At 40.6% G+C, this 12,069-nt stretch overlaps 1 protein-coding gene across 2 annotated transcripts in view; it reads right to left on the bottom strand.

The window, feature by feature from the left end:
* MCC (MCC regulator of WNT signaling pathway) overlaps positions 1–12,069 on the bottom strand; it is a 222,491-nt gene that overhangs the window by 159,171 nt on the left and 51,251 nt on the right. Inside the window, exon 1 of one of the 2 annotated variants that reach the window (XM_059833296.1) lies at positions 263–364. The exons of the other annotated variant lie outside the window; for it this stretch is intronic. Coding sequence (XP_059689279.1) covers positions 263–319 — 57 coding nt within the window. The 5' untranslated portion in view covers positions 320–364. Of the gene's footprint in view, positions 1–262; positions 365–12,069 lie in introns of those variants that run through there. 2 annotated transcript variants of the gene reach the window in all.

Here is a 12,069-nt window from a genome sequence, read left to right on the forward strand (position 1 = left end):
GTATAAACACAGCTCTTGGGAGGCAAGGGAATCTCTGCTGAAGGATAACAGGAAAAATGTCTCTACATGGTTACAACCATTTGCTTTTCACCACTTATTCAGAGTAAAACAGCAAAAAAGTCCAGGTCATTTCCTGACTGGCACAGCAAGTTATAGCAAGATACACATTATATTAATTTTTAATTGCATTGCTTGCAGACTGAAAGCCCAAAAGGGGAGTGTTTCTTTTTAAAGCATAAAGAAGGGCAGTGAAACTGCTTACCTCACTCAGCTCTGCAGGGGAGTCATTTCCATATTTCATAGCAACTCCAGAATTCATGATTAGACTTCTCAGGGCTTGATGATTTCTGCAGATTTTAATGTTTCAAAGCTTTGTTCAACTGATTCAATACTTTCTTCTCCAAATTTTTTCCGTCTTACACATTTTGCTCTAGACAGCCATTTTTACTCCACATAGATAGTTTAAATTAATGATGCAATATCTTCTAAAAGAGCCAAACTGGTTTTGACTTCACAGACAATCCATTGCTGCGAGAGACTTGTTAATACTGTGAAGTGCTTAGAGAACGCAGGGAAGGAACTGCTTGCCAGGATCCCAGGGCTGTCTTAGTCCATCTGCAAGTCGTGCTTCATCTCTGCTGTCTGTTTTATGCAGCTCTTTTCCACAACTCTGTTTAATGGCATCTCCCAATGCCGTTTAACGTACTCAGAAAAATTTGGTGAGCTTCACGCAAGTTCACAGAGAAATTAAAAGAAGAGTGCTGCTACAGTCTTCTGTGTTCGGGGAGGGAGAAGGGAAAAGAGAAGAAAGCTCCCCTCGCCGAGACAAACCAATGCTGCACTTCACGCTAAAGTTTCCCCTGCCAGTGAGCCTGGAGTTTAAGTGGTTTATGATCAAACACAGCTGTCTTGCTGCTGGCTAAAGGGTGCATGGAAGGGGCGGTACTAAAAGGAGAGCGCAAGTGGGAGGGAGAGAGCTACAGAGAGTTCATTTTGGAATTACAGGCATCTTTCCAGCTTTCTGCATACTAATTACTGTACACAAAACTATAAAGCTAAGTAACAGGAAATGCCACCTGGATAACAATAAATTGGATTCCTATTTCCCTATTCCCATGTGCAATTAAGTAAGGAAAGTTGGGGGGCTTTAGGGGGTGGGGGTTGTAATGATTTCAAAAGGTCACAGTAAGCCCAAAAGCACCATTAGAAAGCTGCAGATTTTACGTAACACACTGACATTTTATAGAGACTTTAGGGAGATGCTAGTAGAAGAAGGGGAGAAAAAGGCATTTGCTTTCAACATTCAACTAATAATCTAGAAAAATCTTTAACAACCTGGATTTGTGGACATGCTGCACCCACTCCACGAACCGACAACCTCCTTTCCGCTTCCCTCCATCCCCTAAAACACAGTGACAGCCCCACACATTTTGTGATGCTGGATTATGATGTACTTTCGGAGTTAGGAGTAGGAAATACCATACTCCGCAGCTGAAATTTACCTGATCACCTTAATACAATGTATTATTAAAGTGTCAAATGAGTTCAGAAAAAAAACCATGAGAAACAGGAATAAATGCTATCTGAGCTGTGGCACAGTTCTTGCAGCCTGGCAAAAACATTCACATGGGAAATAATGCTCTGCAAAAGCAATGTTTTGAAAATAATCTTGTGATTTTTTTTTTCCCTCCTCTGTTAATCACAGATTAGTATCAGTATAAAGACATAGGGATAATTCACCCAAATGACAACACAAAAAGTGCATTAAGAACCAAGATAAATACATACATATCGCTCTATGATACTAAAAAGCAGTAGCACTTTCTGGGTCCCTATCCTTCCTCTGTGCCCCGCATCAGGACCTGCAACTCTCCTCTGGCTCAGGGGGCAAGGGGAATGCCACAATCTCTTTACAAGGCTTTTTACTTCCGTCCTCCAGGTCTGTTTTCCAGCCTTTCCCTTCTCTTTTCTGTATTTTTCCTATTCTCCAGTTTGCTTTCCAGCAGCCTGCATTTTTGGGTTTCCCTTCCTCTTTTCATGCCCAGCCGGCATTGCCGCCATTCTTCATTATTTTCCTCCTTGAGAGCATCCTCCCTCTCTCACCCTTACATTCAGTGCTGTCTCTACGTTTAGTGCTTCTCTGCATATTCCTCCGTACGCATCTGCTTTGTTCCCGACATAGGTTTCCATCCATCGCCCCTCCAGTACCGGCAAGGGGCTGCACTGCTCTCTGCCGGCAGATCGCGGCTGCCTCAGCCACAGCGCACGGCGCAGTGCCACGCTGGGCAAACTGCGCCTTCCCCGCTTTCCACAGCGGCTGGGAAGCCAGGAAGGCGCAGAGTCCTCCAGGATACAGACTGCAGTATGGAACAGCATATCCACAGCAGTTCTGTACGCTGATGCCCTGTGCACTAAAACGTATTTAACATTAACGGTGTTTTATACCCAGGAACAAAGGTACCGTATAATGACTTCCCTAATTTCTCATGCATGAGGAAAAAACAACTTCAGTTCAAAAATGCCTGCAGCTGACACAATACATTTAAAAATGTTTTATCTTTTCCAAGTTATGCCTTCACGAATGGGAGGGTGACAAAATTTTTGTATTTTGCATCACTACCCCTATCAACTTTAATATTCCCTCTTAGAATCTTCTTAGAATCTGCTCTGATCTGATCTTTGTCCAATTCTGTCACACGTATCACAGGTTCACCAACACAGGGATGAGTCTCAGAATTACTTAAGAATAAAGTTCTAAGGTTTTGCTTTCCTAAAGGAAAGGCCATAATAATTATGGCTTCAGTATACTGCATTTCCCATACTGTATTGCTAGACTGCCAAATACTTCCCAGCTGACTACAAACAGGCATTCAGAAACTAAAAGTTTTGATTTGCTTTCCTCACTCACCATTGTTGTCCACTCCTGGCAGACTAGCCATCAGACAGACCAGAGCACATGGCACTACAGATGCATCCCAACCATAATGGTGCAGGACACTTGAGGATCTGAACTAGATCCACTCAGTACTGTACCCACAGGTACGGTGCTCAACAGGATTTTTTTCTGCCTCTTTCCTAACATGATGGAAAGAGACAGAGATACTGACTGAGAGCAGAAGTCACAGTTTCAAATGTGCACAAGACCATGGGAGATACGTGCAGATACTTTCAGAAGAAAGTTTATTTAAAATTTAAAAATTAATTGTAACTCACATGCAAATTAATGAAACAGTTAAACCAAACTCTGATGAAAAACTATTTTAGTTTAACCCCAGCTGACTCCCATTGCAATCTCTGCATGCTTGCACTGAGTGGTACGGGTTTACACATTTCTCAGTTGGAAGGCATCAACTGTTACTTTTAACTAACCCATAAGTACTGGCACTGCTTGTTTCAATGTCCTTGTAAATTTTGCAGGCATTTCTTTACTGTGGAGGACTAGCTAAGACTAAAGGTAATCACTCTTCTAAAATAGTTACTATTATATCACATTTTTTAAATACTCAGTAGCATTGAGAACATGTTCTGAATACCTGAAGATGTAGAACTTGTTCCTCTGTGAAATGTCTTATTATCTAGCATTTCTCCAAGTCCATTTTTACTAACTGAATGAAAACATTACATCACAAAATTAAATTCCCAGATACACCTGACCAATTGTCTCCAATAATGTAAGTGACCTAATGCAGTAGCAGGATACTAAAAACTTTGCTGAAGCTGAAGTGTATTTTCCCATTGGCTTGTGCCAAAGGCAGGCTTCAAAGAAAACAAAGGAAAATCCCTAGTATGCCACTTTTGCATTGCCAGGAAAAGAACAGAGCACCCTGTGATCCAGTGAGAGAGAGGTGACTGTTGGCTTCAATCCCTCTCTGTTTCTGTTTGGTGGCTGACTGTTCATTCTCTCTCTCCCTGACACAGTTCCTCGCCTAGGACAGTGATGCTCCCTTGCCCTCAACCTTGTGCCTGTCTTCTTTTTTAGCCTCTACAGTCAGGGAGGGGGTTGGGATGGGAATGGGAAGAGGAATCTTTTAACCTTCAGATGTACATTTCTTAGCCTAAGAGGACATGGTCCCAGTGGATGCCTCAGTGTGTACCACAACGCAAACAAGAAGGGGGAAACAAGAAGCTGTACGAAACTGACTGTCAGCGAGGCTTTTAGAAACAACATCCACCAAATGCGTTCTGTCAAGACAGAAACACTGGCCTGGGCTTCCACTCAGTCTCAGTGCATTCTGGCCAATTACTGCTTTCTGTAACTCTAAAGCACTCATGATGCATACTGCTTGTAGGTAAGTGCATTTGCACTGACAGATTCTTCCCAAGATAATTTCAGAATTATCCAGTAAAAAACCATTAGTGTGGCTAGTTTGCTGATTGTTGATCTAATAATCCTATGGCCACTCTATTACATTTGTTTACTCTTATTAAACTGTAGTAAAAAAATCATTGACATGTATCCAAGATTCACTGAGGAGTCTACCTTTTGATTGTATCTGAATAATCATTTAATAAGATTTACTCTGTCACCTGGTATAAAATGATTCTTTTGGGACAAGATACAACTCTCTTGCCCTTGTTTTGAACCTTTACTTTTGAAACTGCCACAGAATATTGAAAAAAATAGCACAGTAGTTATTTTACAAGGCTTCTCCCTCATAATATGTCTCAGTAATTACAATACTCTATTTCTTAACAGTTATCGGAGCAGGTGTGACGATTGCCACACATGAATGTTCCTTCCTTGTTCTGACAGCTGCAGAGTGAAAAGTACAGCATAGAAACAATTATGTATTAAATATGTATGTATCACATATTCTTCAACATAGTGTGTAACACTTTCTGAGAAGCATTTTCACTCTGCATACAACATGCACGATTAGCTGATCACAATTCCAGGATGCATGAAATAAGGCCTTCTTGGTTCTATTTAATTAGGTCTGTAACTGAAAGGCAACTGATTGAAGTCCACTGAGCATTTAGTTCGTGTTTGTTTGTTTAATATCATCTCTACAGTTAGAGCAGCACCCTCCACAATCCCACACACAAATAAATTACACCTTCAAATATTGCAAATCTGCTACACACAATTTGAGTACAACATGTTTTTGTTCTCACTCTGGCACAAAATACACAGGTATAGTGCCAAAGTCTAAATTTCCATGGACAAAATAGTAGCACTCAGAAGGTTAGCAAGAAGGCTAAACTTGGAAGTGGAAATTCAATACGGTAGTTGGATAATGTTTCCAGAAAATTCTTTATTCAATAGCACTAATGCACTATGGTTCTTCTTGTTGCAAACTGTTCTCATTAACACTAGTGAAGGTTATGCACGTAGGTTGAGAGAAAAAAATCCAACTAATTTGAAACAATTGCAAGTAACCTTATACGGAAGAATGAAGCACTCTCTCTGAAGAAAACACAAGCAGACTTCTCTTCTTTCCTTCAGTTACACCATCTCGATTAGTCTAAAACAGGTAACACATCTAGAATAATGTAATTTCCAAATAGCACTTCAATCAGCTACTCTCACCTGTTCACCCTTCCTCAAATACTTAATCCACTTAACAAGTCATGTCCTTGACCTGACCAGTCTCCTTGGGAGTTCACATTTGATCCCTTTTTCCATCCTCCAGTATTTCACGCCATCACGCCACTCACCAACCTGTCAAACAGCCACCCTCATTTTCTGTCATTTCATCCAAAGCCATCACATTCATTTTGATTCCTTCTGACCCCACAGAGCCTTAGCATCAGGTCAGGGCAGGAAAAGGACCAGGGAGTCAATGTGTGCCTGTTATTCACATTAGAGACTGGTCTGTGAGGACAAGAGGGAGAGATGGTAGCAATTTCTATGCTCCTATCATGATGCAGCCACCTAATTATCATCACTGTTCACTTGCTCCTTGCTTAAAAACACAAACAAGGCCATTCTGTAAACAACAATCCATGCCGTCATACTTCCGCTTAGCTTCCCTTCATTGTCCAGCATTCCCTCCGCTCAGTCATGCATTCCTCCAGTTATTAATCACAAAGTAAATTCACTCATTTCACTTCCAGTCCCTACGATCTTGGTAGCCATTCTGATTTAACTTCTCTAGATACAGCCTGTGGTTTTGCATACTTATTGCACTAAAAACATGACCACTCCTAGTAAAATGCCTGTGGATTAATCCTACCTTTAAGATACCTACTCTTTCACTTCATCAGAACTTGTATTCTCTTATATTTGTCAGTTGTGAACTGAGTATCTTCCAAAAATTCTCACTTCTACAAGAAAGATTTGCCAGAACTCCCATCCTAAGTCTCTCCTATTTTCCCCAATCCCTGATAGTGAGATTTCCTCATTTACATTCTCTCCTTACTCCTAAACTTTCTTGGTTTTGTATCTTGTCCTTCACACACTCCCATTTCCAGTTCCAGTCCCCACTCCACAGTCATGATCTCGTCTCTGCAAACATTCAGCAACTCAATTCATCAGCTGCCCAATTCTCTTTTAGTCTTGAAGTCTTCCAAGACATCTATGTGTGGTAATTATTTTCCCTAATTGTAAGATTTCTCTCCACTCTGACTTCCATTATCGCTGGCATATTGAACACACAACTCCCTGACCTCGATCAGTGACCATGTAAGTGCCCACAGGGACACAAAGAAGGGGGAAGGATCCTGGCCCCTTGTTTACATCAGAGTTGTACTTGGACACTTCACCCCCCACCTAGCCAAGCACCCCATTTCACCGTCTGTGGTCAAGATCTCTTCTGAATGTTTAGCAGATGAACTAATGGATACTTTCTGACTACATGTGTATATATATATATACACACACATATATATGCACATATTTGTATATATGTAGCATGTGTGATGTGTATATATACTGTACATACTTACACAAACAAGTACACACATATATATACACTCATATACATGTGTGTACACACTCTTATCTATATAAATGTACGTATAGATGTATGTATATATAAGTATTTGAAAGTTTGGATTCACTGAAATGTTCCATTTGAAACATTTTCAGTCAGATGAATTCTGGCAAATGCAATGCAAGTCTCTGACAGATCCCTATTTGAAGCTCTACTAGACTTTTTGGCTGGCATGAGCATTTAAATAACAGGAGCATCAACTTCACTGAGCACTTATGGGGTTTGGGGAGCTTTCATTTTGGCAGAAATTATAACAAAAATTACTTCAACAATGATGTGAGCTGATATATATAAAACCTCTGGTGAATCAAACCCCCTAGTTTTCAAGCAGATCTATTTTACCATCAACAAATTTAAGAATAATCTGAATTCCTACAGCCCTCATGTGAAGTTTATTTTACTTGCTATCTTCCTTGACTGCATAGTTTAGTGGCTGCTCATGAAGATCAGCAAGTTAGTCTACAGATCACTTCTCAAGTCCCTAACTACTTACTCTCCAGTAAATATGAGTATTTATTTATTTTTCTAAAGGTCTGTGCTTGGTTTTTTTCTCTCCCTGGATAGCTAACAATAAAATCCAAGCTCTCTATTCTACCTTCCTGTCTGGTTTATAAAATTCAGTTTTTTTCCCTTCTAACTGCTTTGCCATTTACCTTTTAAATCTCTCCAGTAACTTTTTTCCTATATATATCTTCCTACATTTAAGATTCTCATCACAATCTTCAAGACTGCCTTACCTCTGCCTCACTCATTTCTACTTCAGCCTTCACATCTGTCAGTTTCATTTTACATTGGGAGGGACAGCAAACAACCCTGCTTCAGCATTTACGGTATCTCTGACTTTCTTGTATGGTCTGTTTGGTTCTACAACCCAAGACCTGTTTACACTTTTCTCAAGCCACTTACAGTTACTTCAGGTTTATGAAACATGATTACAAAGCCATAAATCTTCTTTACTTTCAGGTCTCATCTGGATAGTCCCTTACTTCATTAAGTTTAGAAATTACTTGCTACATATTTCTAGTGTTTACTCTCAGGTAAGGGTCTACCAACCAACTAAACCAAAGCAAATAAACAAACCCATCTCTAAAAAAAAAAAAAAAAAACCTCTTGTTTGTTCTGTCTTCACAATTTACAATACTAGCACAAGGCATTTCAACATTATGAAGAAACACCTGGCACCCCATAGGTGCTATAGAAACAAAGATTTTTCTCTCATTTTCTATAATGCATACCAGACAGTCAATATTCATGTAAAAACTAGGTTCAACCAATAATATGCACTTACAAATCTCTTTAAAAATTCATAGGGTAGAAAGATTCGATGTCTTTTTCTCCAGCCACTTCCCCAAAATTATAGCTTCAAGTAGGTAAAGTAATACAAAACTCAGTGTAGGAAATTAGAGATGGCTATTTAGCTTAAAGGCACAGACCTCACTTAGGTACATAAGTGGAGTTCTTATTTCACTATGAACACTTCACAGAACAGACACTGCGTTTCCTGAAACTCGAAGTTTACTTTGATTGCTTCCTACCATGATGGAGTTTACCAATATACTGCAACAGAGCTATTATCATAATCTGTCTCCTAGATGAGAAGTGGTAATATGGCTTCCTAGCCCAAAATTAAGCAATCATGCTGAAACAGTTCTTCACAAAAAGTAGAAACAGCAAGCGCAAGAGAGCACCTGTGCAGAAGTACTCACCTCCCATTTTCTCTCCACTAGCATCAAAATAGTTCCCCAAAACAGCTGTGCTGACAACCATATATACATTTAAAGAAACCCAGAACATAAAGAGAAGCAGGGAGTTTGAACAGTGGCAGCACCCTGCACTGTCTCAGGTCAATGCCCCAGACCTGACAGTGACAGAGAAATAATTCCAGGGAGCAGCAGCATCGTAATGAATTTACCCATGGCATGACAGGCTTCTGTGGAAACCCCACCTTGTCTCGCTTGGTTGGCAGGACAACGGTTGATTACTCCATTATAACTGAACTAGCACTGAATTGCAAAAGCACTTAGAGTCCATTTTCAATTGTGCATTGCGGTTAGGATTTTCACTTTATTATCAAAATTCCTATATATCATGTAATTAAAACATAAGAGTTTCGTATGTGTGTAGAAGAGGAGGGGGAATAAGTCTTCTCATCTTTTTAATAAATGAGGATTCACAGAAGCTCAGCATTGCCAACTGCAACTATGTCAGGTCAACAGTTCACACTCACAGAGAACAGGCAGAAAAGCCGGTAAGACAGAAGACCCTGTGACCAGAGCTACATGGTAATCTTTCCAGTGCACCAGAATCCAGGAGGTTAATGTTGCTTCAACAGACTAATCCTGGGCCTCAGGCTCAGCTTACCACTGCCAAGCAAGGTAGTAATGTTAATACTACATTCTGTATAGCTGCATGCAGTGGTGCTGGCCCAATGCACCAGGTGAATCATAGAATGACAGAATCACTAAGGTTGGAAAAGACCTGTAAGATCATCAAGTCCAACCACCAACCAACACCACCATGCCCATTAAACCATGTCCCACAATGCCATGTCCACATGTTCCTTGAACACCTCCAGGGAGGGTGACTCCACCACTTCCCTGGGCAGTTTATTCTCACCACTCTCTCAGTAAAGACATTTTTCCTAATATCCAATCTGAACCTTTCCTGGCGCAACCTGAGGCCATTTCCTCCTGTCCTGTCACTTGGGAGAAGAGGCCAACACCCACCTCTCTGCAACCCCCTTTCAGGTAACTGTAGAGAGCAATGAGGTCTCCCCTCAGCCTCCTCTTCTCCAGACTGAACAACCCCAGTTCCCTCAGCCGCTCCTCATCAGACTTGTGCTCCAGACCCCTCACCAGCTTCGTCGCCCTTCTCTGGACACGCTCCAGCACCTCAGTGTCCTTCTTGTAGTGAGGGGCCCAAAACTGAACACAGTATTTGAGGTGTGGCCTCACCAGTGCCGAGTACAGGGGCACAATGACCTCCCTACTCCTGCTGGCCACACTGTTTCTGATACAGGCCAGGATGCCGTTGGCCTTCTTGGCCACCTGGGCACACTGCTGGCTCATATTCAGCCATTGTTCTTCATTTCAGACAACTGGGAAAAAAGAAGGTTTGGAAAAGTAGAAAGATCTGAACACCTGCATTTGAGCCAGAGCTCCCTTAATTGCAGCAAATAAAATGGGATGCATAAAGACAGTTTCTAAGCAATGAGGGGGGAAGATACAACGTCCTTGTGACTAAGTTAAATTAGAATTTTTGAAACTTCATCCGTAGACCTTCAAAACATCTACTTACACACACTTATTAAGACCCCCTTTTCTATAGCAGCTGATTGCCACATGCCAGTTTCCATCATCCAGTTGCAACCATAGAGCTGGGTCAAACCCCATCATTCTGTGCACTTTACCTTCGTTATACGCTTGTAAGAGATATTGTTCAACTGTCACATAAAAGATCCAGTTAAAAGCCTCGGTCAAAAGGATCTGTTAAAAGGCTGCCTGAACAAATGTTCCCTGTGCTGACACCCATCATGTTGTGCTGTGATTGTCTGCAGGTGGAAATAGTAACAGAATTAAAAAAAAAAAAAACCAACACAAAACCTCAGCATATGTGCTACTGAAAGGAATTTTCAAGGAAGTTTATAATTTGCCTTTTGCTCATCTCTATGTCTGTAATGCTCAAATAAATTCAAAAGATAGAAAAACTACGTTTCATATAAAACAGATGAGTCCTGGCAGACCTAATCCATAATGTCCATTTTAACTTAGAAGAGAAAAATTAATAACTGAGTACTGTTAGAGGGCTATGGAAGCCAGGAATGTATAAACACAATGCATAATCCTATTACACCTGATGCTTGCTTCAGACCAAAAAAACTCCATTACAATGCTGGCTTGAAATCAAAGACAAACAGCTTCCCATATCCCTAAACATAAAAAACATCTGTCAGACAAAACTGCCTTTGTGCCTGCTTTCTGACAAGCCAAGCCTCCTGAATCTATATTCCAATAATCAGTTCTTGCTTTAACGGAATTCTTGGATTCTATTTTTAGCCTGGCAGAATGGAAATTATGCCTAGTTTGGAAGCAAAGGCACAAAAGGCAAGGTTATCTTGGGCACAAATCTTTTATAAAGAGTAGGCTCTACTGTCCACACCACTAGAATCTTCTTCAACTTCAGGCCTTCCTACCTACTAGGGTGCTAGCTGAAGGCATCATTAGGCTACATTTTTACAGTAAAAGCTTTTATTGGCATGAAAAAGAAATTGTAATACAAGTTGCATGTAGGACATGGAAAACAGATGGCTGCAAAGGGAAGAGAGGAAGACACCCGGCTCCTGTGGTTTACTGTAACAGTATGCACTGGTTCCCAAATACAGAACAGACTCCCCAACAAAATAACTTTGAAAAAATCAATCTGTGCACAGGTAAACTGAATTCTGACATATCCTACAAAGTGGCTATAGCACTGAATAAATTTCTTGAAACACACAGAATCTAAGTATCTCTTACCCACAGTAGCCTCATGCAGAGGGACGAGAAAGGCATTACTCTCTCCCATCCAAAAATATGTGCCTTGAGAGCATGGGATACCTGATGCTTTGGGGCTAAATTTCCCTGTCTATAAGGGAAGGGATGGGGAAGCTGAGGGAGCAGAGATTCCCAAACCAAGAACAAACAAGCTTAATTAAAAACAGAGAAGATTTGGAGAGAAGGGAGAGAAGAAAAAGAGGCAGACTTTGCCAGAAAAGGACGTACCAATATTACTGAGTTATAAAAGCATAAAAACTTTAGAAATTAAATGAGACACTTTACAGTAGGTTCGCATTAACAGGGACACCAAACAAAAGTAGCCTACAAATCAACCATGGAATTACCTTTCACAGTACAGTTATGTCTTCAGACTTCCTTGATACTTTCCATTAAAAGATCATTTCCCAAAAGAAATACCTGTGTGTTTTCAATACAATTCACATTTAATTTACGGCTGATAGCTATAAATTAAACAATGGAGAAAACATTTCATATTTAGGATAGCTGTAAGGCTATACCTAGACTGCCACAGATCTCTATGAAGCCCTTTTCTCCCCATCCCCTACAAAATTCTTTTTGCTTTCTTTGGCAACCAGACA

Source organism: Gavia stellata, chromosome Z (genome assembly GCF_030936135.1).
Source record: "Gavia stellata isolate bGavSte3 chromosome Z, bGavSte3.hap2, whole genome shotgun sequence".
In the NCBI taxonomy this organism is placed as follows: Eukaryota; Metazoa; Chordata; class Aves; order Gaviiformes; family Gaviidae; genus Gavia; species Gavia stellata.